At 36.5% G+C, this 25,211-nt stretch overlaps 1 protein-coding gene across 2 annotated transcripts in view; it reads left to right on the top strand.

The window, feature by feature from the left end:
• Positions 1-25,211, top strand: part of LOC128859719 (methylcytosine dioxygenase TET-like) — a 149,239-nt gene that overhangs the window by 34,672 nt on the left and 89,356 nt on the right. The window contains exons 2-3 of one of the 2 annotated variants that reach the window (XM_054096756.1): positions 7,292-11,355; positions 11,447-11,587. In XM_054096756.1, coding sequence (XP_053952731.1) covers positions 9,529-11,355; positions 11,447-11,587 — 1,968 coding nt within the window. In that variant the 5' untranslated portion in view covers positions 7,292-9,528. Of the gene's footprint in view, positions 1-7,291; positions 11,356-11,431; positions 11,588-25,211 lie in introns of both variants that reach the window. The other variant, XM_054096755.1, reaches the window with a different exon arrangement.

Raw genomic sequence — 25,211 nt, 5'->3', positions numbered from 1 at the left:
TTACTTTGCTTGCAGCAAAAAACGTAGTAAAAAAGGAAATTCAATTAAAGTGCATGGGACAGCAGCTGCCATGATTTTTTGTGAAAAGGATTACAGTGCGCCTTTCGGCGAAAAAGGTGCATATTTGAATATGTGCTTGCACTGCTGCATACATAGTTTTATTTCAATTGCTGCCTTAATTATTTTTCGTGTTGCCATTTTTTTTTTTTAGCACAAACAATAAATGAATGATTTAAATACATAAATATTCGTATATTATATTTGTACATAAATATGCAAAACTTCCAACTGAATTAATTTTTATACAATTTGAATTCATATAGACTTACATACACACATAGTCATATAATATATACTCAACTACAGAAACGCTTCACTGTTGCAACAAACTAATTTTAAAATGCAACACATTCCTTTTTTCAATAATTCCCAAATTAAATCCCAGCAGATATTGTAAGAGAAAACCACGAAGTAGGAATGAATTTTTATATATGTATATAGGCAAATATATCATATCTTAATACCACCATATTATGTTTTATGGTATTAACACTTTGTTTCATTCCAGGCGCGCTTGAGCTCAGGGCTATTATAATTTTGTTCACACAAAAGTTGTATGTCAATACTGTGGCAGGGATCGAAATAGATATAAGCTATACACACAGGTTCAAAATAATAAGATACACCATTTTTTAACCAATTTTATCCACTCTTCTTTTTTTTTTAATTCTAATTCATTTCATAAAAATATGTGCATTTGACAAACAATTTTCTTTTGTTTTTGTTTATTGTACTTTTTTTATTATCATCAAAATGTCGAAATTTTTAATAAGAGCTTTAAAATAATTGAGCTCACACACTTTCTTGGGTGTTTGGCCGACCTCCTCCTCCTATTTGTGGCGTGCGTCTTGATGTTGTTCCACAAATGGAGGAACCTACAGCTTTAGGCCGGCTAAGAATGGCAGATATTTTTTTATCAGGAGCTTTTTCATAGCAGAAATACCTTCCTACTCTAGAGTTTTGCCATTGTCTGTCGAGGAAGGTTTGCCGTTGCTTGCCAAAGGATTGCCAAATTAAATTTTAGTAAAATGTACGCGGGCACATAAAGTTCGGTGTGGGCCGAATTTAGCACTTCCTTACTTGTTAGATTTGTATGTATGTACGTAGAATAAGTTATATCGAACATTGAAAACATACTTAACGTAAAATTTTAACTTCAAAGTCCAGTGAAGAGGCATTGCCGATATTCTGAAAATTTTACTTGTTCCGCCTTAGTGTGCAATTAAGTTTGTATATTATGTACTTCTATATTATACTTAGTATTTGCATACGTATTTACTAACTTAAATTTAGCCAATAACAGAAAACAAAGCTCATTGAAAAATCGAAAGCACGCAACCAATCGTTAACTCGAAGCTCAATATTCTATAGGAGAAGTGTGTAAAAAATTTTCTGTTTCATTCGTAATTGAGTTGGATGTGCTTAAATATGCAAACTCTTCTTTATTTTATTTACAATTGGAAGCCTATCCTAACCAGACACTGGCGGTCTTCCAAATACTCCGCTAACTAATTCACATTACTTAAATCCAATATTACGTTAAATCCACATCGGTCTTACTGTTTCACTTTAAAAAGGATAATAAAAGAAATTTCTATTTCAATTAGTTTCACATGCAATGAAATAAAAATATCAATGCCTCTTATTTTTGCTTGAATAAACCGAGAAGTTATGCAGATATATGTCAATCTATATATAGATTTTTTATCGCTCTAAAACTTGTATAATTAGAAAGGGTCTTTCAAAAATTATTTTTTTAAAATAAAACAGATACAAATTCAGTTTTTTTGACTATTTTTATTCAAAATTCAAGAAAAGGCCTAAATTTCAATCCCGAAATCTCTTCATGCTGTTGAGGAAAATTCGTTATATCGCTCTTGCTAAACTCGCACAATTGCAATAGTTCTCAACAACTGTGGCATACATATGTATGTACAAGTATATTGTCGTGTGGTACGTTTAACCTAGCCGCGTACTCCTCTACCTTACAGTGCCCTGTGAGAACCGCGATTAGGCCTGAGATGGCGGGTCGACCATATCCAAGAAGTTGTTGGTACGTTATAAGCTTTAACGCCATAAACTTATCTGCAGGGACTTCTACTGGTTTCGCTTCCGTCGAACTTAAAGAGGATCCTACTCCAGCAAGTTCAAACGCCTTCTCATTACCCTCGCTGTCCATAAATAGCAAATTTTTTTTTTTTGACGTGATAACGTCTTATAATTCGATTTAGCCGGCTGCACGCACGAAAAAATGTGTCGTTACCTTGCTCATTAGTGTTACCTTGCTCATTTGTCGTTACCTTGCTCATTGCCGTTACCTTGAATGAACTGCAAGCGAAAGCGCGGAACGAACAAAGCAAACGAACGGCAGCGTTCGACATCTTGGACCCCATTTACACGATGTCTCCACTGGAAGGGAAACATTTTGTTCGGGGGTGAAGGACGGCCGCGGAAGAGAGAAGGGAATTTGTCTCCTGTACTGGCGACACGCTTTGTGCTTCTTATTCGTATTTCCAATCTTAAAGCAATTTTTGACAGTTGCTTCATTCGTTTTCTTCTTTCGTGGAAGAAAGTTCTAAGTTGTGTTGGTTTTCAAGCAAACGGAAGATAACAACGATGACAAACATACAAACGCTGCTTGGGAAATGCACAATTATTTTTGCTAGTAAAGTAGTATAATTTAAAATAGTTATGGGACATGTTTATGTTGATTTCTAATTTTTCCCTGCATTTCTAGATACTCAGTTTAATTTTAAGTTAATTATTTACATATGAAGTATTTTTAATTTAATTTTTTTTATTCAAGTATAAGAATTTATAAATATATTTCAATAAAAAAACCAACAAATTATTTATTATTTAACCAGTTTGCATTTTTCATTCATATATTTAAGAAACTGTTGTCGAACGCTCTCTGCTTTACATGTAAGCGCGTGCTAGAATACATCCGAATCAGACGATGCTAAAGTATTAAATGTCAAAATGTCGCCGAAAACATTTCTGCCCGTGTGCCCGCGAATGAGACATGAAAAGAGAATTTCCAGTGTTTCCCTTCCAGTGGAGACATCGTGTAAATGGGGTGTTGCTCTCTCCTACTTAAGTGAGCGTATATATGTATGTATATGCGCATATGTACATATATAAATTCACGTATTTGTATTTGGATATGACTTCTTATTGATTATTATTAATTTGATTTACTTGAAGAATTTAAAATAAAACCAAGTTTGTTAATAATACCTGTTGTTTTAATGTTATTATTATTAATTTTTTTATTACATATGAAGGAAAAAATGTATGGTATTGTAATATTTACCATATACCTTATAAGATATGTTGTATACTAATATATGTATATAAACATGCATATACATATACAATTTCGCGCAATTTTCAAAACGAACAAATCTATATGTAAAGATGCATACAAATCATATGGATATATCAAATATACGAATCTATTCCGTACGCAAGCAAATGTAAGCTAATGTGCTTGAACTGCAAGCGAGAGCGCGGAACGAACGACAAAGAGCACAATCGGCCCCTGCGTTCGGCAACGTTCGACATCTGGCTCTGTCCTACTTGAGTGAGCATATATATGTATGTATATGCGCATATGTAGGTATATAAATTCACATACATGTATTTGCATATGCCTTCTTCCTGTGTGCATGGTAATGAACCATTTCTCTGTTGAGAATAGGACGATGATAGAAAAAGTAGGAAATGAAAGGGAGTGTTTCGAATGTAAAGTGTCTTGAAAAAGGCAAATCGATGATGGTGCCTCTTAGTGTTGTTGACTTATTAACGTCCGATGCACAATCGAAATTGAAGATATTTTTCATGAATTTGATAAATGTTTCGTCATTTTTCACGTTTGTGTAAATGTAACTTGACCTATTCCATTGCAATTCCATTTACCTCCTCCTCTATATCCATACAAAATATCTATCAAACAAATAAAATTTAAATTTTGTTTTGAAAATTGCAACCATTCCATCAATATTTTCTTATGACGTTGTCACGTTAAACTATCGTCAGTAAACCGACTTTACAGACAACCTCTTTTTGTTTTTTTTTTTTTTGTTTTTTTTGTAACTTTTCACCTTGGTCAGAGTGGCACTGGAGAACGTATTAAAATGTCTATATTCATTTTAACTATTTAAATAGTAAATACAAAATGGCAGGACCTAACAACATGCGAATTAAGCAAACTGACACGTCCGAAATTCAACACTGGTCGTTCAAAATGCCTGCTAAAGCTCAATAGAGGGAATAGAAGAACATTTATTGATGTATTAACCTTCCATTGTCTAATAGGTAACCATGCAAGAAGGCTGGGAGTTCCATACTATAATTATTGTCGAAGTAGCTACTACACAGAAAGAGGAGAAACTATTAAACACATCCTTTGTGAGTGTGAATGATTAGCTAAAAGAAGACTTCACACGCTTAGTAATGCATTTTTAAGAAATGTAGCGGATACAGCGCATCTTAAATTACCGAAGTTAAGTACTTTTATAAAAGCCACAGGATGGTTTGAAAGGGATCATGGGATCCCTGCATGTAAGGAAAAAATTCAAGTGGTATCACAAAGCTCTGAGTGTATCACTTTCGCAGCCACCAAACCTTCCTACCTACCTACCTTCGGAAAGTTCCAAACTTATTCTCCAGAGATCGTTCAACTGGCTTCTCGATGCACCAAACATTTAAATCATATCTTTTAATAGCGACACCTCTTTTAAATCTTCAACAGCTACCGTTAGTGGGTTTCTTTATTTTGCTAGAAATTCTGCCACGTATGCACTACTATTAATAGTAGGTTGCTGAGAAACAGATATGGAATTTATTACAGGAAGTTGAGAAAACCGTCCTAATGTTATCCTGTGTATAATTTAATTAATCTTGTGACTCTATCCAGTACGAATCGAACATTTGCGTGTTGCCAGTTATTTTCGAGGGCCGCCGCAGCCGAATGTGTTGGTGCGTGACGACTATTCGGAAATCAGAGAGAACATAGGTTCGACTCTCGGTGAAAAACCAAAATGATGAACCAGATTTTTCTAATAGCGGTCGCCCCTCGGCAGCCAATGGCAAACCACCGAGTGTATTCCTGCCATGAAAAAGCTCCTCATAAAAAAAAATATCTGCCGTTTGGGGCCGGCTTAAAAACTTTAGGTCCCTCCATTTGTGGGACAACATCAAGACGCACACCACAAATATGAGGAGGAGCTCACCCAAACACCCAAAAAAGGGTGTACGCACCAATTATATTCGTATTATATATTCGTGTGTACGACTACTGCTTTTTAAAGTAAGTGGTAAAGAAGTTAAGTTTTCGCTTTTTATTTCAATCTATCTTAACCGCATATCTTTTTTTTTTCTCTCATACATAATTAGAAAAATATGGCGTTAAGAATTTAACATATATTTATACATAAATACATACATTCGAACTGCTTGTACGAAGAGCAGCAGAAATCGTCCAGTTAGGTTTTAACCTGCTCGATAGTGCATTGTATCGTCATAGCTTTGAAAGTACTGGTGTAGGTATGTTAGTTTACTTTAAAAGATGGCAGCAGGATATGTCATCACTTTACGGCAACTCGACAGGCTGTTGGGCTTATTGGCGCGTTGAAATTGCTTGCGAGTTCTAAAAGGGGCTCACCGGAATACAAACTTACCAAAAAATTGCTGGTTGGCAAAAATGGATAAATACTGGCAGAACGTTGAACATAAATAACTATGGATGTGTTTATGCAAGTTTTTATGTGCATATGTATGTATGTATGTATATATATTCCTGCTGAAAAGTGTATTTATTTATGACGTTTTATAGAGTTGTTACTTCCTTTCGAATGTTACACGTTTTTATTCGTTCAAATAGGAGCACAGGTGCGCAAGGCAGCAACCTACTACTTTTCTCGCTTGCATTTTATTGTTTCTTTTTTACTAGCATTCCGACTTTTCGCTCACGGGCTATTTGGTATTTTATGCTCTTTGCCATTTCTGATATTGAACTGCTCCCATCTCGTGGTTTTTGAAGTCCACTTATGCATATATGTACGGCCGTCGCGGGCTGGTGTCTTTGAGTGTATCGAGCTATTAAAACAATATATGGCTTATTCGCATAGGCTATATTAAGCATCAAAGGAAAGGGTTTTCTAATAGCGGTCGCCCGCCATCAGGAAATGTTCCTCATAGAAATCCATTTGGTGACGGGGAACAGCATCACAATACGGACTACAAATCAGACGAAAAGTTTGGCATGGAAATCTTCAAGTTGTTTTTATATATTATTATGAAGAAAATTCTGGGTTTGATTTTGGTTTAAAAAAACTTGACATCGTAGTTTGTTGATCGTAGTAACTTTGCTAGGATTAATAAAAAAAACTAAGAATTTGCTCCCCCACTACAATGTTTTTATTTTTTTCATACAGCAGCGATTTGTATATCACTATAACTTTAAAAATGTGGCAACGAATTACGGAACTCATTGCTGTCTATACGAAATTCGTAAAATAAAATAAGTATTATAGCTGGGATTTTCAAATTGAATGCTCCATTCCAGAAGCAAAACAAGTGAAAAGAAAAGGCGAAAAAAACCCTGCGAGTGCTGGTGCAAAGCAAGGGAAACAACTGCATTTAAAGGCTTTATTATTCCGCGTGTTTTTACGACTTAGTGTATGGCACTTCATTTTCGTTATTATATGTAATTTAAAAATCAAAATATTTACTAATTGAGACACAAACAAGTAACTTTGCACAAAAAGTCACTCGAAACAGTCGATTCTGTCAAATTCGCCAAGAACAAGGATGGCGAATTGGTAAATACTAAACACGAGGGCTGTTCAATAAGTATTCGTGTTTGATGACAGAGGGCGTTCTTGAGGGAAGTTGGTGTTAGCATCGTGTGCTGTCATCTATCGAACGACGGCAAAACAAATTTCAGACCGATTGATAAGCTAGTTTGGCTTTCGCAACTATTCGAGTAAGACGTGTTTCGGACAGTACCATAATTAATTTTGGACTATATATATAACAATATGGCAACGCTGCTAGCAATATGAACAAACTATGAGGCTTCAAAAGTCCCTGTATACGTCAAAGGCTTTGAAACCCCTTCTTTTTTATTATGTTTTCAGATATTTTTCACTACATAAGTTCACGTATTTTTCACAAACCACTTACAACATATTTAGTAAACAATCCACTTCTTTTTCCATTTCAGATACTTAGCTGCGTCTATGGAATAATACAAATACCAAATTTTTAATCTCGAGAAAATAATCAAAAACAACCAAGTTTTATTTAATCTTATAATCTAATTTAATTTATTCAATAAAAAAACGCATAAATTCTAACAAAGCAAAACACCCAAAACCAAACCAAAAAAACACACAAACAAAAAAAATATATATATTCTAAAACGAAGGAAATAATTAATTTATATAAGCATTATTTATGTTTGAATAAGTAAAATTTTTGGAATTTCCATAGTTCCATAAATGAAAATTTAACAATACTTATATTGTTAAAAATAATTTTAAGCAAATTAGTATAATGTATTAACAGCAATTAAGCAAAACAAACAAACCAGTGGAAGACAACAAATTGTTTAAGTATTTTTAAGCAATTGTAATTAAGCGAAAAAACAACAACAAACAACAAATAACTACTAAATCAACCGCAACTAACTTAATTAGCAGCATACATACAAGAATATAGTGAAAAAGAATTACAAATTACAAAGCCCGCAAATTTTGCATTCAGTTGAATTTATATTTTTTAAAAAATCTCCCGAAAAAGCTACAAATCAACAAGCAAGTTAAACCACAAAGTACAAAAATTCACAACAAATTTCGTAACGCAATAGCCGCAATTCAACAAATTACAAATACAACAAATGCATACATAATTACATTACAAAGTAAAAGTTTATTAAATGAAATTTCACAAATTGTTAGTAGTAAAATTTAACGAAAACAAATTTACAAAAGTTTGAAAAGTCTGAAAAATAACCAAATAATTAAATATAAATATCTTAGATATATTTGTAAAAAGTAAAAACGTTTTTTTTAACTTAAGCACTTTAAGCTATTTAAAGGAAAATAAAAAAAAATAAACAATCTCGATTATATGCAATAAAATATAGTGGAACGATAGCAAAAATCTAGTGAGAATATCAAATACAAATATTAAAGCAACAAATACAAAAATACGAAAATACAAAAACACAAATTTTAAATAGCAATTGCAGTTTACAATAATCAATATTCAATCAACCAAAAACATAAAAAAATAATAAAAAAATAAATAGCAAGCGAATTACAAATATACAAACATACAAATCAATTCAATTACCAATTGCAGTTAAGTTACTGCTTTTAAGCTACAAAAAACAAACATCAAATCAACCAATAATCTTAAAAACAAAAATATTTTACAAATTTTCAAAGTACAAAGGAGCGCATACATTTTTGCGAATATTGCATTATACATACATACATAATTACAAACGAATAAATTTCGAATTTCCGCACTTAAAATAAATAAACAAACAATATAAGCAATATAATAAAAATATCAATACAAATTTAAATAAACAAAGCAAAAGCAAAAAGCTCACATCTTAATCAATCACGAACAAACAAGCAAATAAGTCAGTAATTTTACAAAGTAGAAATAGAAATATTTGCAGTTGTACTTTTGACTAAGAGAAACACACACATACATAGAAGTAAACACAGCGAGGAGTTAGTGCTTAAAATCCCCGTTATATTCACTTTAATTGAAATAGCAGTTAATAGTTAAGTAAAACACACACACACATATACGCCCATAGGCAAAAAAAAAACAAATATGCAACCCAACCAGTGAGCAAAAGTTCAAATTGTTCGGAGAATTACAAACGAAAACCGACGCGTAGTTCAAAACAGTTTATAAAAACATACAAACAAACAAAAAAAAAAGGATAAACTACCTCAAATCGAAATTTCAAGTGTACAAACGCATAATAAAAATTAAAACAAACAACAAGTATCTTACAAAAAAAAACAAAGTTAATACAAATATCACAGAAAACTTCCCTATGCAATTTCAAAACATACTAAATAATCGAAAAGTTTTGAGAAAATTTACAAAAGCAACAGACATAAAAACAGTGTACAAATTCAAGAATTCAAATAATCTACATAAACATAAATATAATAAGAAACAGTAAAAAGTAACTTGGTTTTTTTTTTGTTTTCAACTGCGTGTCACAAGAACATTGCGCTCACATCTGCGTGAGAGCTGGCACTCAAGCACGCGTCCTTTTACTACCGCTCGCGCGTACACTGCTCTCAGTTCGCTTAGGTAGCATTCGTTCGCTCGAAGGTCCGGACGGTCGTTCGCTCTCACTATCGTTATCGCGTGGCCGCTAATTGCAGCAAATCCGGCTCCCGCCATGCCGAAAGGGGGGCTTAAATGGCGTCTTCAATAATTGCGCAGACCAGCGGCGGCACAGTAGAAACGTCAGCAACAACAGCAACGACCACTGCGACAGCGGTATCGGCCAGTCATTTGGGTCACTTCAGTCACGGACTGCAACAACATTACGCACACACATATTTGCCACATCAGCAGTTGCAACATTCACTGCAACAGCAGCAACAGCAACAGGTGGTGGCTCAGCAGCAACAGCTGTTATACCATCACCAGCAGCAGCAGCAACAGCAACAGCTTGTTGCCGAACAACAACATCACTGGGACTATTATGCACGGCAACAGCAATTGCAGCAGTTACAATCGAGTCAGCAACAACAACAACCCTCACTGCAACAACCACCTCCTCAGCCTCCTCCTGCTGGGTCCACTTCTCAACAGCATCAGCAGGAATCCAGCAATTCAACCGCCAATGCCACCGCCAGCAGAAGCAACCACAACAGTCACAGCAATAATGATCAACAGCTTCACCAACAGCAACAACAACAACAGCAGCAGCAACAGCACTCGGCTGTAAGCTCACAGTCAAACGGCAGCGGCAGAAGCAACAATAGCAGTGCCGTTAACTCCAATAGCAACAATAACTATACGCGTCCTTGGGAAATGGAGACCAAGGACCATCACAGCCATAGCAATACGTTGAAGAGTGGAGGTCTTGGCAGTGGTAACGGAAATGGTAATGGCAATCTGGGCGGTAATAGTGGCTTCGAGCCTTTCTCCAAGCTGCCCTCTTTCCAAAGCCAATTTCATGGGTACAACGATCAGCTCATGCCCGACGGCATTACGCCTATGGCTTCATCAGTGCTGCCGCCGTCAATGTCCTCACTACAGACAGTCGCCATGTCGCCTGCAAGTATTTCGGTCAGTTCGCCGGGCATGGTAAGCGTCGGTTCGCCACTGACGCAACTATCTAGCTTGCAAGCGAGCATTACACCACCGTCGGTGGCCTCAGCCGCGTCTTCGTTTGCCCCACTTGCCGCCCCACCACCGCCGCCCCCAAATGCATTTCATCATTTGGGAACGGTGAATACGCACGGCCATCATCGTAGTAGCGCCGCCTACGCACCTCTCATGTCTACAAATACCGCTACGATAGGCAGTTACGGTGCAAGTGGTGCACTAGACGATGGGCGCCATCATCTGCCCTTATACCAGACGCTTACACCCACTTACGCCACACCACCGCCACCCAGTGCACTGGCGCCTATCTCCTCGCAACATTCACTTGGAGGTTTGAGTGGAATAGGTGCTTTTGGTGGTGTTGGTAAGAAAGACGCTACTCAGACATTTGATCTCAATAATGGCCACGGTGGTCTCACACTGGGCGCAGCGGCTATCAATACAGCTAATACAAATGTTACACCAATGGGAATGCACACACCAACCACACCCTCTTATGTAGACGGAAGTGGAGGTGTCACTTTGATGGATACATCAAACGGAGCTTCTGGGTATCACACGCCACACTCCACGCACACCGGCGGCTCTAGCGGTGCAGGTGCAGGTGCTGGTGGACCGCATACACCACACACAACACAACCGCATACACCCACACCCTCGACGACCACTCAAATCAAAGTGGAAAAGGTGCTGAATTCGCCAATTGCGCGAGTGGATGCGCGAAAGAAAGAACGACGGAAAAATCGGGCGAATTCGCTCGAGTCCAGCGCCGAGTCCGAGGCAAGTGCCATGGATGTGGATCCCAGCAATCCCGGACAAGTGGATGCGGTCTCGAGCACAGCCAATTTCAAGAGCCCACTAAGCGCGCTAGGAATGGGCGATAGCAACGACACCAACGGCGACAAGCAGGTAGGAAGTGGTACTTGCGTTAGCATGCACCATACTACTGAACTAGGAACTTTATTTGCTTATCGCCTGAATTTAGACTTCTGTTTTTCAGTCGAAGAAAAAACGCAAACGCTGCGGGGAATGCATCGGCTGTCAACGCAAAGATAATTGCGGTGAATGCGCGCCCTGTCGCAATGACAAAAGTCATCAAATTTGTAAGCAACGCCGTTGCGAGAAACTCACTGAGAAGAAGGTCAGTCAAGTCTTAATATTATAATTAGGCTAAGAGAGTAGGTTAGTAGTGCCAATCTTATTTTTGTGATGGCTCAATAAAATGTTTCCTTGCACACGAGAAAAGTTCTGATTATGAATATGAAAAACGGAAATTTTAGTTTCCCACGGCTTAGCAGCGGAAGCCTCAACTCTATTTTATCGCTGAATAAAATATAATGCCACTGACTTTGAGTCTAGGATAAGTGCTCTCTCCAAGACAAACTCAATTCAGAGCTGTAGTTATGATGCTGTTACCAATGGCTTCTTTTGTGCCAGTCGACCCTTCTTCTGGGAATCGAAGCTTAACCATTATTTTCGTTATTGGCTTTACCAGGTGAGCAAAAATAAATGGATGGATGTTAGCAGTACCACTCTTCCTGGGATCTTGTTTTGTTTTTGAAAATCTAGTGATCATCCTATCAATTTGGCTAGTAATATTTGGGCTTTATTTTTCCTGAAAACGTTTCCTGCTGTTTTATTCTTAGGAAAATATTTCCAAGCATTTAAAACCATCGGTTTTGAAACGTTTAATTATGTTGAAGTATCATTGAAGCCAGTATTTTACAATCTTAAGATTGTTTTTCGGAGAGCTGTGGAGCAATTTTTCCCTTTCGACATTAATGAGTCGTTTCAACTAAAGTAAAGTGCTGTAGGAATACTGCAGAAACATTTTTTCTTGTTTTTTACTTACTTGCAAGATAAAACAGAAAACATTTCACAGCATTTTGGACGACGATCGAATCGTTCTTAAGTAAACTTATTATTATCTTATATATAAAAATGGAGACGTTTTTTTGTATTCGTTAGTCGCCGATTCACGCCTAAACGCATTTACCGATTTCAATCAAACTTTCACAGATCATTGGTATACGTCCATAGATGGTTTATGTGAAGTTTTAAAGAAATCGGTAAAAGTATGCGGGCGTTGTGTAAGTGTGAAAAATACAATATTTGCGTGTTTCCCTTATACGGACATTACGTATACGGAATGAGAATACACGCAAATGAATAGAATATACACAGGCATGAATAACATTGTATCGATGTCGAGTGACGTATGCGACTGTATTATTCGTAACGCAATAGTTGTCCTCTCTTTTCTTTCCTTTTTATGCATGCGTAACACGGCATCAAAGCACATTGCTTTTTTTAACCTGGAAAAATATTTTGAGCTTCATTTGAACGTTTTATGATTTAGATAAAATAAAAATTCGTTAAATATATTTGATTCCATTAATAACCATAAGCCTGTATTTTTCGAAGTTCAAAGTTTTTGGACAAATATTGAAACGTTTACTTATATTAAATTAAATGTTAAATACATATACTTATATAAATTCGCAAATGTAAAAGTTCAGATGGATTTAAAATATACGAAATTATTCAGCAGTTGAATCCATACATAACTTTGATCATGGGTTTGAGTAATTTTTTTGTGGTGAAAGTCTAAAACCAAGAAAAGAAAACGCGAAAGCCGACGAGCAAATTAATTGTGTGGGATGAATGTACAATGGGACATAAAAAATCAGTAGAAGCATTGGATAGAACTTTGAAAGATTTACGTAATAATCAAGAAATATTTGGTGGCGCTTTAATATTATTGTCTGGTAATTTTCTTCAAACTTTGCCAGTAATTCCCCGTTCAACACCAGCAGATGAGTTAAAAGCATGTTTAAAGACATCCCATTTATAGAGGCACGTAAAAACTTTGACTTTGAAAACAAATCTGCGAGTTTATTTGCAAAATTATGCATCGGCTGACGAATTTTCAAGACAACTTCTGAAGATAGGAAATGGACAAATTCCTATTGATGCTGCTACTGGCTTAATCACTTTGCCAGATAATTTTTGTAATTTCGCACACACAAAACAAGAATTAGTTTTAAGTGTTTTTCCAAATATTGCGCAAAATTATCAAAATCACAATTGGTTAGCTGAAAGGCAATACTGGCTGCGAAAAATAAGGATGTTGGTCAATTGAATGCGAATATTTTAAATGATGTGCTGGTGAGATTGTAACATTTAAATTAATTGATACAGTTAAAAATCAAGATGACGCTGTAAATTATCCAACAGAATTTTTAAATTTCTTGGATTTACCTGGACTGCCCGCTCATCGCTTACAATTGAAAGTTGGTGCACCAATTATTTTACTTAGAAATTTAAATCAGCCTCGATTGTGTAACGGAACAAGATTAGCAGTCGAAAAGGTCATGAAAAATCTTATTGAAGCAACAATTTTAAAAGGAAAATTCAAAGGTGAAGACGTATTGATTCCGCGTATTCCGCTGACTCCACCAGATTTAGCTTTTGACTTCAAAAGATTGCAATTTCCAATACGTCTTGCATTTGCAATGACAATAAACAAAACACAAGGAATTGACTTAGAATATCCATGCTTCTCCCACGGACAATTATATGTATCATGTTCACGCGTAGGTAAGCCATCAGTTCTGTTTATTTATACCACAACTCAGGGCAAAACAAAAAATGTAGTTTACGCAAAGGCTTTGTGTTAGTTTGAGTTTAAAATTGACATTAATTTTATATTGTAAAAAAAGAATAAATACACATAGAGTGAATTTAAATCGAGTGTGCATTATTCATTTCTAATTTTGAAATGCCTAGCGAAGCAGGCAGAGGGTCTGCTAGTATCTTATAAAAACCAAAAAATATCAGTACTCCTACTAGCTCGCAAAAAATCAATGGGAACGCTTTAAGACAAATAGATAAATAAACGCATTTCAATGAATGTGGTCACAGCAAATATATTCAAGCGCAAAAAGTACCGTTAGGACACCGTACTCAATAAACATGCGCATATATGATTAGCAACGCATCGTTCTTAAGTATTTTTCAATGGTTGTATATCTAATACTTACATATTTCGATTAATTGTGATTATTTCTGACACTATATGTTAAAGAAATCATTCCTTTAAAACTTTTGTTTGATCACGTGCTCCTAATTTAATAAAACTTATGCGCACGGGCCCTATCTCGACGGCCCTGCTCGTTCACTAATACTTCATGGCAGCCCTAATTCATACTACAAAATCTCTTCTTCTGAGAGAGTAAGATGGGGAAAATCTTCTAAATTACGCTTCTTTCGCTAGATCAAAGTTCAGGCATCTTGTTTTGGATTACTTTAAGTCTCTGGTTTTCTTAGAAGAAAATTTTTCTCAAACATTGGTTTTTTTTCAAAACATGACGGATTCAGTCGGAGTAATATCAGCGTATGGGAATATTCAATATATTCTGCCATAGACTGAATTATTTCCAGGAGCTGAAATTGCGCAATATTACAGGTAAAAATTCCTGGAATTTAACTGAACTTTAGAGTATGCAAGCGCGTACAAGTAAGCGTCGGCAATGTGCGTATGTGTGTAAAAGAAAAAGCATTTTGTTGTCAAAGCCAAAAAATATGTAAAACAAAGATAAGAGCCTAAGGTTGCGAACCAACTATGTATTATTCATTAAAACATGCATTCATTTAGCAACAATAATAACAAAAGAACTACTTGAAAATATTATAACAAAAATTAATACAAATACAAAAACAACAATAACACAAAGTTAACAATGAAGCCAGTAATAATAAAAGGCAAGCCGGAACGGCGAAACAGCGAAAGGAAAAAATAATGCCCACAACAACAACTGTTGAGCAAACCAACGAGCAGATGTTCACAAGTTGCAAACAAACACACACTCATGCATGTTCACACAATCATACAGCGATCGTTCAGTAACAACCCGCCGCCATGCCTGCACACACATATACATATCTATGCACACAAAGCCAGCAGTATTGAAATAATTCTGTACACATTTCTGTATGCATTCTTTGGACTTGGCGATCGAAGCAATAAAATACGAACCAAGCCAAGCGCACAATGAGGAGAGAGATACTACCGACAGACAAGCCGAATAAACAAAATAAACGAGCAAACAAAGTGCCACGCATACTCACACATACACATGTATACGTGCAACCATTAATGTAAAATTTAATGGCAAGCAAGAGAAAAAATTTAAACGAATTAAAAAATTGGCGCGACTTAATGCTGTCATACCACATCCATAGGCATGTTGAGCGTAGAGCGATTGGCGAAACGGAAAGGCGCACAAAAACTTCGGCCAACAACTTCCGAAGTGCCAAAGTAACGGCCAAGCGGGCAACCGAGCAACTGGTAAGTGGAGCCAGCAGAGACAGCTCGGAAGAAGACAAATATATTGCCATTAATTTTATAAGTATTTCTTCGTTTTAACTGCTTTAGATATTGTTTTTGTATTCACTGCCAATTGGTATTGTTATTGTTGTTGCAGGCGTGAAAAATTGTGCGCTGTTTGCAAAACACAGCTGCCGGCTGACGCACCGATTCATTCATTCATGCAAAGGTGGTGTTGCGCTTGCGCAAAAACAAGCTACATGCATACATACTTACTCATATATGTACATATGTACATACATACAAATGTAAAAAATCCTCGGCTGCGAAATAAAAAGCAAAAAGCGCGATTTGTTGCCATGTTGATACACATGCAATCGCGTTCAACAATTTACACTGTTGCTACACATGTTGCAGCTGGTGATATTGCAATAAAAAGGCACTAAATTTTCCATGTGAGCGTCCTGCCTAGCCGGGCATTGGTTTTCAACTCGGTTACTCGTCTTAATGTTGGTGTTACACATTGCTCTCTTTGTTGTCGATTTCGATTACTCAGTATCAATGAATATTGACGTAATTTTAAAATCGCTGTGTGTTCCTTTTATGTTGTTTTTTTCTTTAGTTTTTTTTTTTGTTTGTTTTCCAGTTGCAATCTTTTGCATCTCTTTTTCTTGTGACTTTTTGACTCCTTTGTCTTTATTTACGACCGTCAATGGTGATCGGTCTTCTTCAGGCTTTTATTGATTTCTTCTTCATTCATTTTATTTCATTTTTATTCGCATTTTTTTTTTTCAAAACTGGCTTATACAGTATTTCGTGGATTTTGAGCATTTTATGTTCGACAGCTGCAAGTATTTTGGTAACTGTATTTCGAAGAACTGTTATTTTGCTCTAAATTGAGCAATAAAAAAGGCCGCTGACATTTGAACTTGGAAAAAGGTGTATTGCATTTTGCGATCATTACTAACTGTTGTTTGATAAAATATTTTGAAGTAACTCCTTAGTCCTGCTATAAGTTCTGTTACAAGTTATGCCCGTTATAGATATGAAATTATAGTACTCTTTTTAATGTAGTTAGTTTTCTTTAGTCATATAAATATTAAAGAAAAAGAATTAAATTTTTATGCGAAACGGTTGCAATTTGCTTTTACACAAGCATTCAAACAATTAGGCTAGTCAGCTATTGCAGCACGCTCGATTTCCATTAATATTGACGCCGCTGCTGGAACCAAAGATTGTTTGAGACCGTCCAAATTTCTGTAAGGTGTTCGACATGCCATGTTCTCCAATTCTGACCACAAGCTGTAGGCCAATGGATACAGATCTGGACTTCCAGCCGGCCAATCTTCTGCGGCGATGAACCCAGGCGTATTATTTTTTAGTCAGGTGGTTTTTGCTTTATGGACTGGATCTTGCTGGAAGATCCAACGCTCTCCGTTGAAGACGGTACTGCTCAACTGCTTCACCACGCGCTCTAAGATATTCTCCTGGTACACTTTTGCCCCGGTCTTAACCCCTTTACAAGACACTCCCCACCAAACCATTATGAAGGCTGGATGGTGGCCACGCTGAACCAATATTTTTTGCGCCTTTAGACATTTTAGCGTGGATTTTGTCGTTTTGCTTATTAAAAACTTCTGCAACAGTGAACATTTCCTTCTGTGTGAAAATAATAGTTCCATTCCAATTTGGGGTGTGTATCTTGATGTTGTTCGCCAAATGCAGCAACCTGCCGTTTTACGCCACCTACGAATGGCAGATGGATTTTTATTAGGAGAAATACCCTTTTGCTCGCCGTTGGCTGCCGAGAGGCAACCGCTATTATATTATAAAAACTCTTTTCTATCATTTGATAATTCCTTTCGGAATTCGGCTACAGCTATTTCCTATCCTTTCTTTTAGATCCGGTTTGACAACATTTTTTCAGGAAGATTACAATAAATCTCCCACTTGTAGCTCTGCGATGTGAATTTTGCTGGTGTAAAAGGACAAGCAGGTCCGTCAAAAGTTCGTATCAATCCTGGAGTCAAGAGACTGCAACTACTGACAATTTGGTGGGATCACGTAGGTCAGCAAATAGAGTCTTTGTGATACCAAATGTATCCAAACACCTAATTTTCCTTACACCAGTTCGTTTAATCAACTAGCCTGAGCAGCTACCATATTTTTGTTGTTGTAGCAGTTCATCAAGCCCTACCAGTACGATGTAGTCACCGGTCGTCATCGTCTATGTCATCTGACGATCGGCCCAGAAAATTTGGTAGGTAGCAATTACCATATATTCAACTCTCGGGTGGGGCTTAGTTGACTTGCTGTACTGTACTCAATCGTTTGTATACATAGTGTGGGGCGGCTGCATAGAAGAAACACGAGAGTTTGTGGCTTTTCTTCGTCAACGCAGTATCTGCAAACGTCCATGTGAGGGCGCCCTTATCCATCCTGTTCGTGTCTCAACAAGAATGTGGGCTGTACATAGACCTATGACTATAGAAATTGCTTTCCGATTTACAGAGAGGAGCTGATGTGATTTTTTCTTATTCCACTCTTTTCACACGAGTCTGGCTATGCCAACGGTACCAACGTGTTTCCACTCCATACACCATTATTTGAGGGAGAATTCTTTAATGTGAGCACTTTCAGACCAAATGGTACGTAGGCATTCTTTCTTGCAAGTTCTTGCCTCCCCGTTACCTGCTAGGTTACAGTGCCCAGGTATGCACACCAAATTAAAATCGCAAAGCTCTGCAATTGCTGCAAAAAAATACTTTGCAATCAAATATAATACATACATTCATAAAATCAGAACAACAGCCACCATTGCAAGAACAACGCGACAACTAAAGTAGTAACATTCAACTCGTTTACGTCAGCAGCAAAGCAAGAGCCAAGTAGCTCTGATAACTAAAATAAATTAGTGAAACATTCACCCGTAAAAAAAGGGAACAATGTATTACAAACATCTCGGCAGGCTTAGCATTGATACCACGGCATAGCAGCAAAATTTACGTAATAAATGCTGCCTGAACAGCTGTTGCAATTGCATAGTTAATCGGCTTAAACTTACATGAGTTTCAATATACGACGTGAACAATTCCAACCTTTAGGAATGAATTCAAATACGCACAACAACGAAAACACGTGTGGACAAATATCACAAATGCTGAACAGAATATTGATAGAGTTACAAGAGTGTACGAAATACAACTATTCCGAAATGTTTACAACTTTGAAAGTTTGTAAGTAATGTCCAACGTTTCTAACCGTAACCGTAAGTTGCATTAAAAATCAAGGATATTTGTGATGAAGAAACTGCTTACGATAATACATAAATCGATTCTCAATTCAAACGACAAAGAGTTCTTTCGACTCGGTGTGTGTACTGCACCAGAAAGACGTCGTCAGTGATTGAAAAAAATTTCAGGAATAAATGTACTGATTACACATCAGCATAGCTTCAAATTTCAATATCAATACAACCTTCAAAAATACGCTCTCAGCAAAGCTTCAAGTTTTGGAAAAACAGCTATTTCATACAATACAGGGTCTGGCACTCGAAGTGTAACCGAATTCAGACCGCTCGCGCAGCTGATCCACGGGCATCAGCTGCCTGTTATTTGGCTAACTGACAGTCCAGAGTATTGTTTACAAGCGCTCCAAAGCATTTTGCCGAGAGTAAACGCGAAAAAAGAAAGTCAGTAATGAATTTTAAACGCAATAGATTGAATGCATTATATTTGGCTGGATAATCACAACCAGCGTTTTTGTTTATCGCACCATTCCTTGTTACAATGATACTGGTAGCATCGCGAAAGGTCATGGAGGTGGTCGTCAAAATACTCCAACGTCATATGAAATGGTTCAAAAAGTGAAGAAACCACTTGAGTGAAATCCCCGACGAAGTGCCAATCAAATGGCGAAAGAATTGAAAATATCTGACCGTAGCATACGCCTCATACTGAAAAATTATCTCAAAGTCAAGCCTTACAAAGGCCAAAAGGCCCATGATCTCACACCAAAGATGCAACAAGTCAGACTTGAGAGAGCGAAGGAGTTGCTTCGCTTGGCCGAAAGCGGTCAATTTCCGAACATTGGGTTTTCTGAAGAGAAAATTTTTCAAATTGAGCAATTCGTAAATCCCAAAACGATAGGGTTTATTTGACCGACTGTTCACATGAGAATTTGAGTCATCGATTGGCCATCGGGAAGCAGCACCCGCCACAGGTAATGGTTTGGGCCGCTATAACTGCAGATGGGCGCTTTCCAATAGTTTTTATCGAGCCTGGTGCCAAGTTAAATGCGAAATACTATCAGGAAAGTATTCTGGAGGTTGCTTTGAAGCCGTGGGCAGACAAACATTTCGGTGGCACATCATGAACGTTTCGACAGGACTCGGCACCGTCTCACAAAGCTCGAGTGAACCAAAAATGGCTCTCAAATTCATCAGACGTGAATCCGATGGTTTATTCTCTTTGGGCCATTTGGAGAGCAAGGTCCGAACTAAAAGATTCATCAGTCTCGAGGCGCTGGAAAAAGCCATTGCCCCCGAATGGGCCAAAATAACTGCAAGTCACATTCGAGCAGCTTTCGATTCCTTTCTGGACCGTCTCAGGCCAAAATCAAGGCAAAAGGTAGTCATATCGAGCAAAAGTAAATTAATTTTTAATTTTGTATTATTTTCACACCTTTTTTACTTTGAATTGAATAAAAGTGATTTTCCGAACTAAATTTATGTTCTTTTTAATTGGTTACACTTCAAGTGCCGGACCCTGTAAATAGTATAAATCAAATGAAAACATTTTGGAAAAAACCAACATAAAGAAAAATCCTGTGTCAACTACATAGTTGAACAAACGTGCCTGCTTTGCGAATTATCAATGCGCGCGCTCGTCTTGTTTACCTTTGTATAAAATTTACATGAAATGTGCACTTCATCAGTTTATTACATTTTTAATAGTATATTGGAAAGCGTGCACGCATTGACTTAATTATGATTAAAAATTATTTAATAAAAATACTGGTTATTTACCACCAGCAACTAAATGGCGCAAACGTGTATGTAGCGCCAAACGAATGACAGGTGCAAATGAGTTGCAGGGTTTCGATATTTATTTTTCAACTTTATATTTTCCCCAGTTCAGGTATCGAAATATATGTAAATATATTTATCCAAATAAAATATGAAAGACTCAAAAGAAAGACACGTCTGATAAAGGATGTTGAAAGAACGGTAAACGGACGTGCATGTAAAGGAAACGAAAGAAGTGAGGAAGCGAGATGAGATTTATGTAATTATTAAACGAGTGGCATTCTCCAGTCGGTCACCAGATCAATCAAAGGCAGGCAATGCAAACAAATCGCCTCGATGGTGACAACTGAAATACGAAAGGAAACGACCAGCCGGTGATGTCGAAGAGCAACCACAACAACAACTAGAGAGCCTTTTGAATGCGAGCAGATGGAGATGAATGCACTTGAAGAGCAGAATGTGAATATGATTTGAAAATGCTGCAGAGCGTACGAGTACATGAATATGTGTTAGTGTACTAATATGTATACGGGCATAATAAAATAAGGTGCTTGTTAAAGAGCAGCTGGTGGAATAAGAGCCGAAAGCAGAATCGAGGATTCAAAAGGGCATACCGAGAAACTGTAAAGCGCGCATCCAACAGCTGGGACACAAGCACTACGCTGAACCGGCTGTAATACGAGTGAAGCGAACTGAAGCGAGGCGAATTTATAAAAAGGAAAAGGCGCAAGGAATGAAAAAAAAAAAAAAAAATGAATGTGGGAATAAAACAAAAGGAAGCGGATCAAGCAAAAAAAAAACAAAGACAATAAAAAACGTGCATTGACCTCCTACTTTTGTGTCAGCCAACAACCCCGCAACAACAACAACAGCAGCAACAAAAATGGAAAATAAAACAAGCACCGAAACAGATGAGGACTCAATTACAAAAACAACAGAAAATCCGAAAATATTGCAATCGACATTCATTTCGTTGCAATTCAAGAACCACATACAAGCAAGCCACTTGCATGCATGCTATCTATGTATGTGTATGAGAGCTCATTCCCTGCAGAGAAATGACCAGATTCAGAAAAAGTGGCCTCTTTGGGAATACGGCCCCGTTACTAGTCCCTTACACCTAAACTGCAAATTTTACAAGACGATGTCATAGAGAGTACCAAGCCATAATACTGCATAATGAGAAATAAATAATAAATTGCATGTACACACACACATACATACATGCGAGTGCATAGGTATGTATGTAGATACAAGGAATGCATTCGAAACACCTCCATATTGCATATCTGTGTGTAAGTAAATACAAGTACAAGTATAGACAGGCATCATTTTGAATAATGTTCAATTCTAACACTCGCACGCATGGAATTCGCCACTGAGTGATGTATAGTTGATTTCTTGAAAACGGTAAAATATAACTAAATCACTACTTTTTGTAGTTATTCTATTGCTTTAAGGTATTATACTCGAACACTGATGAAAGTAAATATAATTTAAAAGGGCCGGATGGAAAGTTTTATTATTGGAGAAAGCCCATTACTGAATTTTCGCCGAAGTATACAAAGCCTACTGCAACGCATGAAGGTGGTCCTGTGATAGTGTGGGGTGTGTTTCAAGTGAGAGGCAATATGGATAAATTTCAATATCTGAACATCCTTAAGGCTAATATTGCCAAAGTGTCGAACGGTTGGGTATATTGTACAATTCGATTGTCTATCAGGAAAAATACCTGCAGCACAGTTCCAAAATTACCAGGATATGATTCATCTACAACTTCCCTAAACTATTACTAACACCCGCTCAGCCACCAGATCTCAATATAATCGAGCATGTTTGGGAGGAGTTGTCCAGAAAATTAAGAAATAAACCCGGAATACGAATCAACCGAAGGAAACTCTGAAAACTGAATAGAACAATATTTCTAGCATAAAAATGTTGAATGTAAATATAATTATATTTATAAATTATAATTTATTTTTGTGGATGAATAGATTAGACTCTAGATAAATGAAGAATACGCTTTTATCGAAATTTAATAAAATTTCGAAATTCAATTTTAATGTTGAGCAATGAGTCTCACGATTACCCTTTTGAGCCACTGTTGCCCAAGCTGTTTACACGTACCAAAAATAAGTTCTGCATGAGGTGCGTTTTTATATCGGTACTTTTGCTAACAAACGTCCCACCTGGGCATCGGAAAACCCAGACGTTATTATTGAGAAGCCCATGATCCACAAAGTAAGACCCTTCTGGTGTACATTTTTTAGTGGTAGCATCATGGACCCATTATTTTTCGAAACAGCATGGAAATGGATTACCTACTTATTTGGTGCTGAAATTAAATATTTGAACTTGGGTGGCCTTTGGTTTACGTACGAGGGTGGCTATGCCACACATTCAATCAAACAAGTACAAATGTGTATGTATATGTTTTCCTTGCGGGGTTTGTGTAAATTGAGTTTTATGGCAGCATTGCGGGCACATATGCATGCACATACTAATTATATACTTGTAGGGCTGCATTTGTTGGCGCATATCCTGCCACATAACGAAATGTTGTTTGTGAAGGAAATAACTGAAGCTTATGAATTTTTGTTGTGGCTTATTTTCAATTCATTTTAAGGCTCACACGCACGTTAACGTAATCTACGCGCTCACACATATGCAAACGCATACAAAGTCTTTAAAAATAAAACAACAAAAAGTGTGCTTCTTTCATTTTTGCAAACAAATGAATGCAAGCAGGCTTAACTCTTAGTTTCAGAACGACTTGGTGTTTTAATCATTTGAAACTGCTTTGAAAGTTCAAATTAACTTAAGTATTTAGGCCACTGTATGCTCTATCAGCTTATTATTTTTTCAGCGGGACAATCAAAATCGTTATTCCGAAAAAGATCCTTTACTGTGCGTGCCATAAACTATATAAATTATTATTTTTTAAATAATATAAAATGAAATTTTGGCTTGTTGGTTTTTTTCTTTTTCCATTTTTATTTACCTGGAACAAAACATTCTTTCGTATACATATGAATAAATCTAGAAGTAAATAAAACGTTTTTAACAGTAGAAGAAACAGGATATTCATTAAAAATAGTATATATTTTTTTATAAATATATTAAGGGGCCATATTTTCCCTGATTTTCATTAAAATTATTTAAAATGAAAAAGTCAATATATGTTTTTCAAAATTGGTATACTGTTTATTTATACATTAAAATAATGTAAACAATTTTTTTTATTTCATTTTTTATTCATTCATTTCGTTTAAAATGGCGGATGTACATTCAATTCTTCCAGGAAGGTCGCAGCGGGGCTTCTCAATTGGCGGGCATTGTAATATCGGCGTCAGTGACCTGAATACAAAAAACCAAACATTTTTTGTTTATTAATGTCATAATTTCTATATGAATTAAAAAAAATGAAATAAAATGCTTCTACAAAAAAAAATGAATTTTGGGGCGAATTTTCATATTTTTGCTTCGAAAAAATTATTTTTTCGAAAATTTTTCGAAAACTTGTAAATTCACATAGACAGTAATATCATAAAAAAGATGTGCGCAAAATTTTAGGGAGATCGGTCAATAACTTTTCGAGTTATCGTGTACGCCAATTCGAAAAATATAGTTTTGAGAAAATCGCGTCTAAAGTTTGAATACAACTTAACTATACCTCTTCCAGCGCTCGAACGCAAAGAATAAAGTCGTCACGGTTGACGATCTATATAAGATCAATATAAGAAATACTTAAATTTTTCAAGTTATAGTCCCAGCTTGACAAAATTTTTCGATGTGATACACATTGGATCTATTGATCAGCCATACAATTCTCTTCAATTTCTTTATGATCTGATATCTTTGTCCCACAAGGTTGCAAGGCATTCCCCAACTAGCCTCCAGGACACTGCCAATGAACCAAGGATATTCATTGCAGTTCTGCTTCTTTATTTCTTCCAATTTTCCATATACAAAATGAAGAATTATAATTTGTACAAGCAATGGAGTGTGTAAAAGTAAAAATAAAGATTTTCATCACTCAAAATAATTTGTTTGTATTTCGTAAAAAAGTTATTCAAAATCAAAATTCGATGATTGATTTTGCGCCACCTTGTAGTAGCCCAAATTTAGAGTCCTTAATGGAGTTATGCTGAAGTTTGGTTTCAAATGGTTTGGTTTCAAAAATCCCTTTCGGTGGGATGGGAAACAGATACTAGAAAAATCAAAATGAAGCAAATTAGTCTTCTAATACTCCAACAACATTGAAAAATATTACTACCTCAGTACCGCTTTTGTGGCGCCTTAATTGGGTATTCGAGATTTTGATTCACCTGATGCGCTTAGCAGGGCAGAAAGTCTGGTTCATTTTAATTCAGATTTGCTTTTTGAGAATAAATAGAAGTCACACGGTTC

This window comes from Anastrepha ludens, chromosome 4 (genome assembly GCF_028408465.1).
Source record: "Anastrepha ludens isolate Willacy chromosome 4, idAnaLude1.1, whole genome shotgun sequence".
Classification (NCBI taxonomy): domain Eukaryota; kingdom Metazoa; phylum Arthropoda; class Insecta; order Diptera; family Tephritidae; genus Anastrepha; species Anastrepha ludens.
The sequence above is the reverse complement of the archived record's forward strand: the minus strand, read 5'-3'. Positions and strand labels throughout refer to the sequence as shown.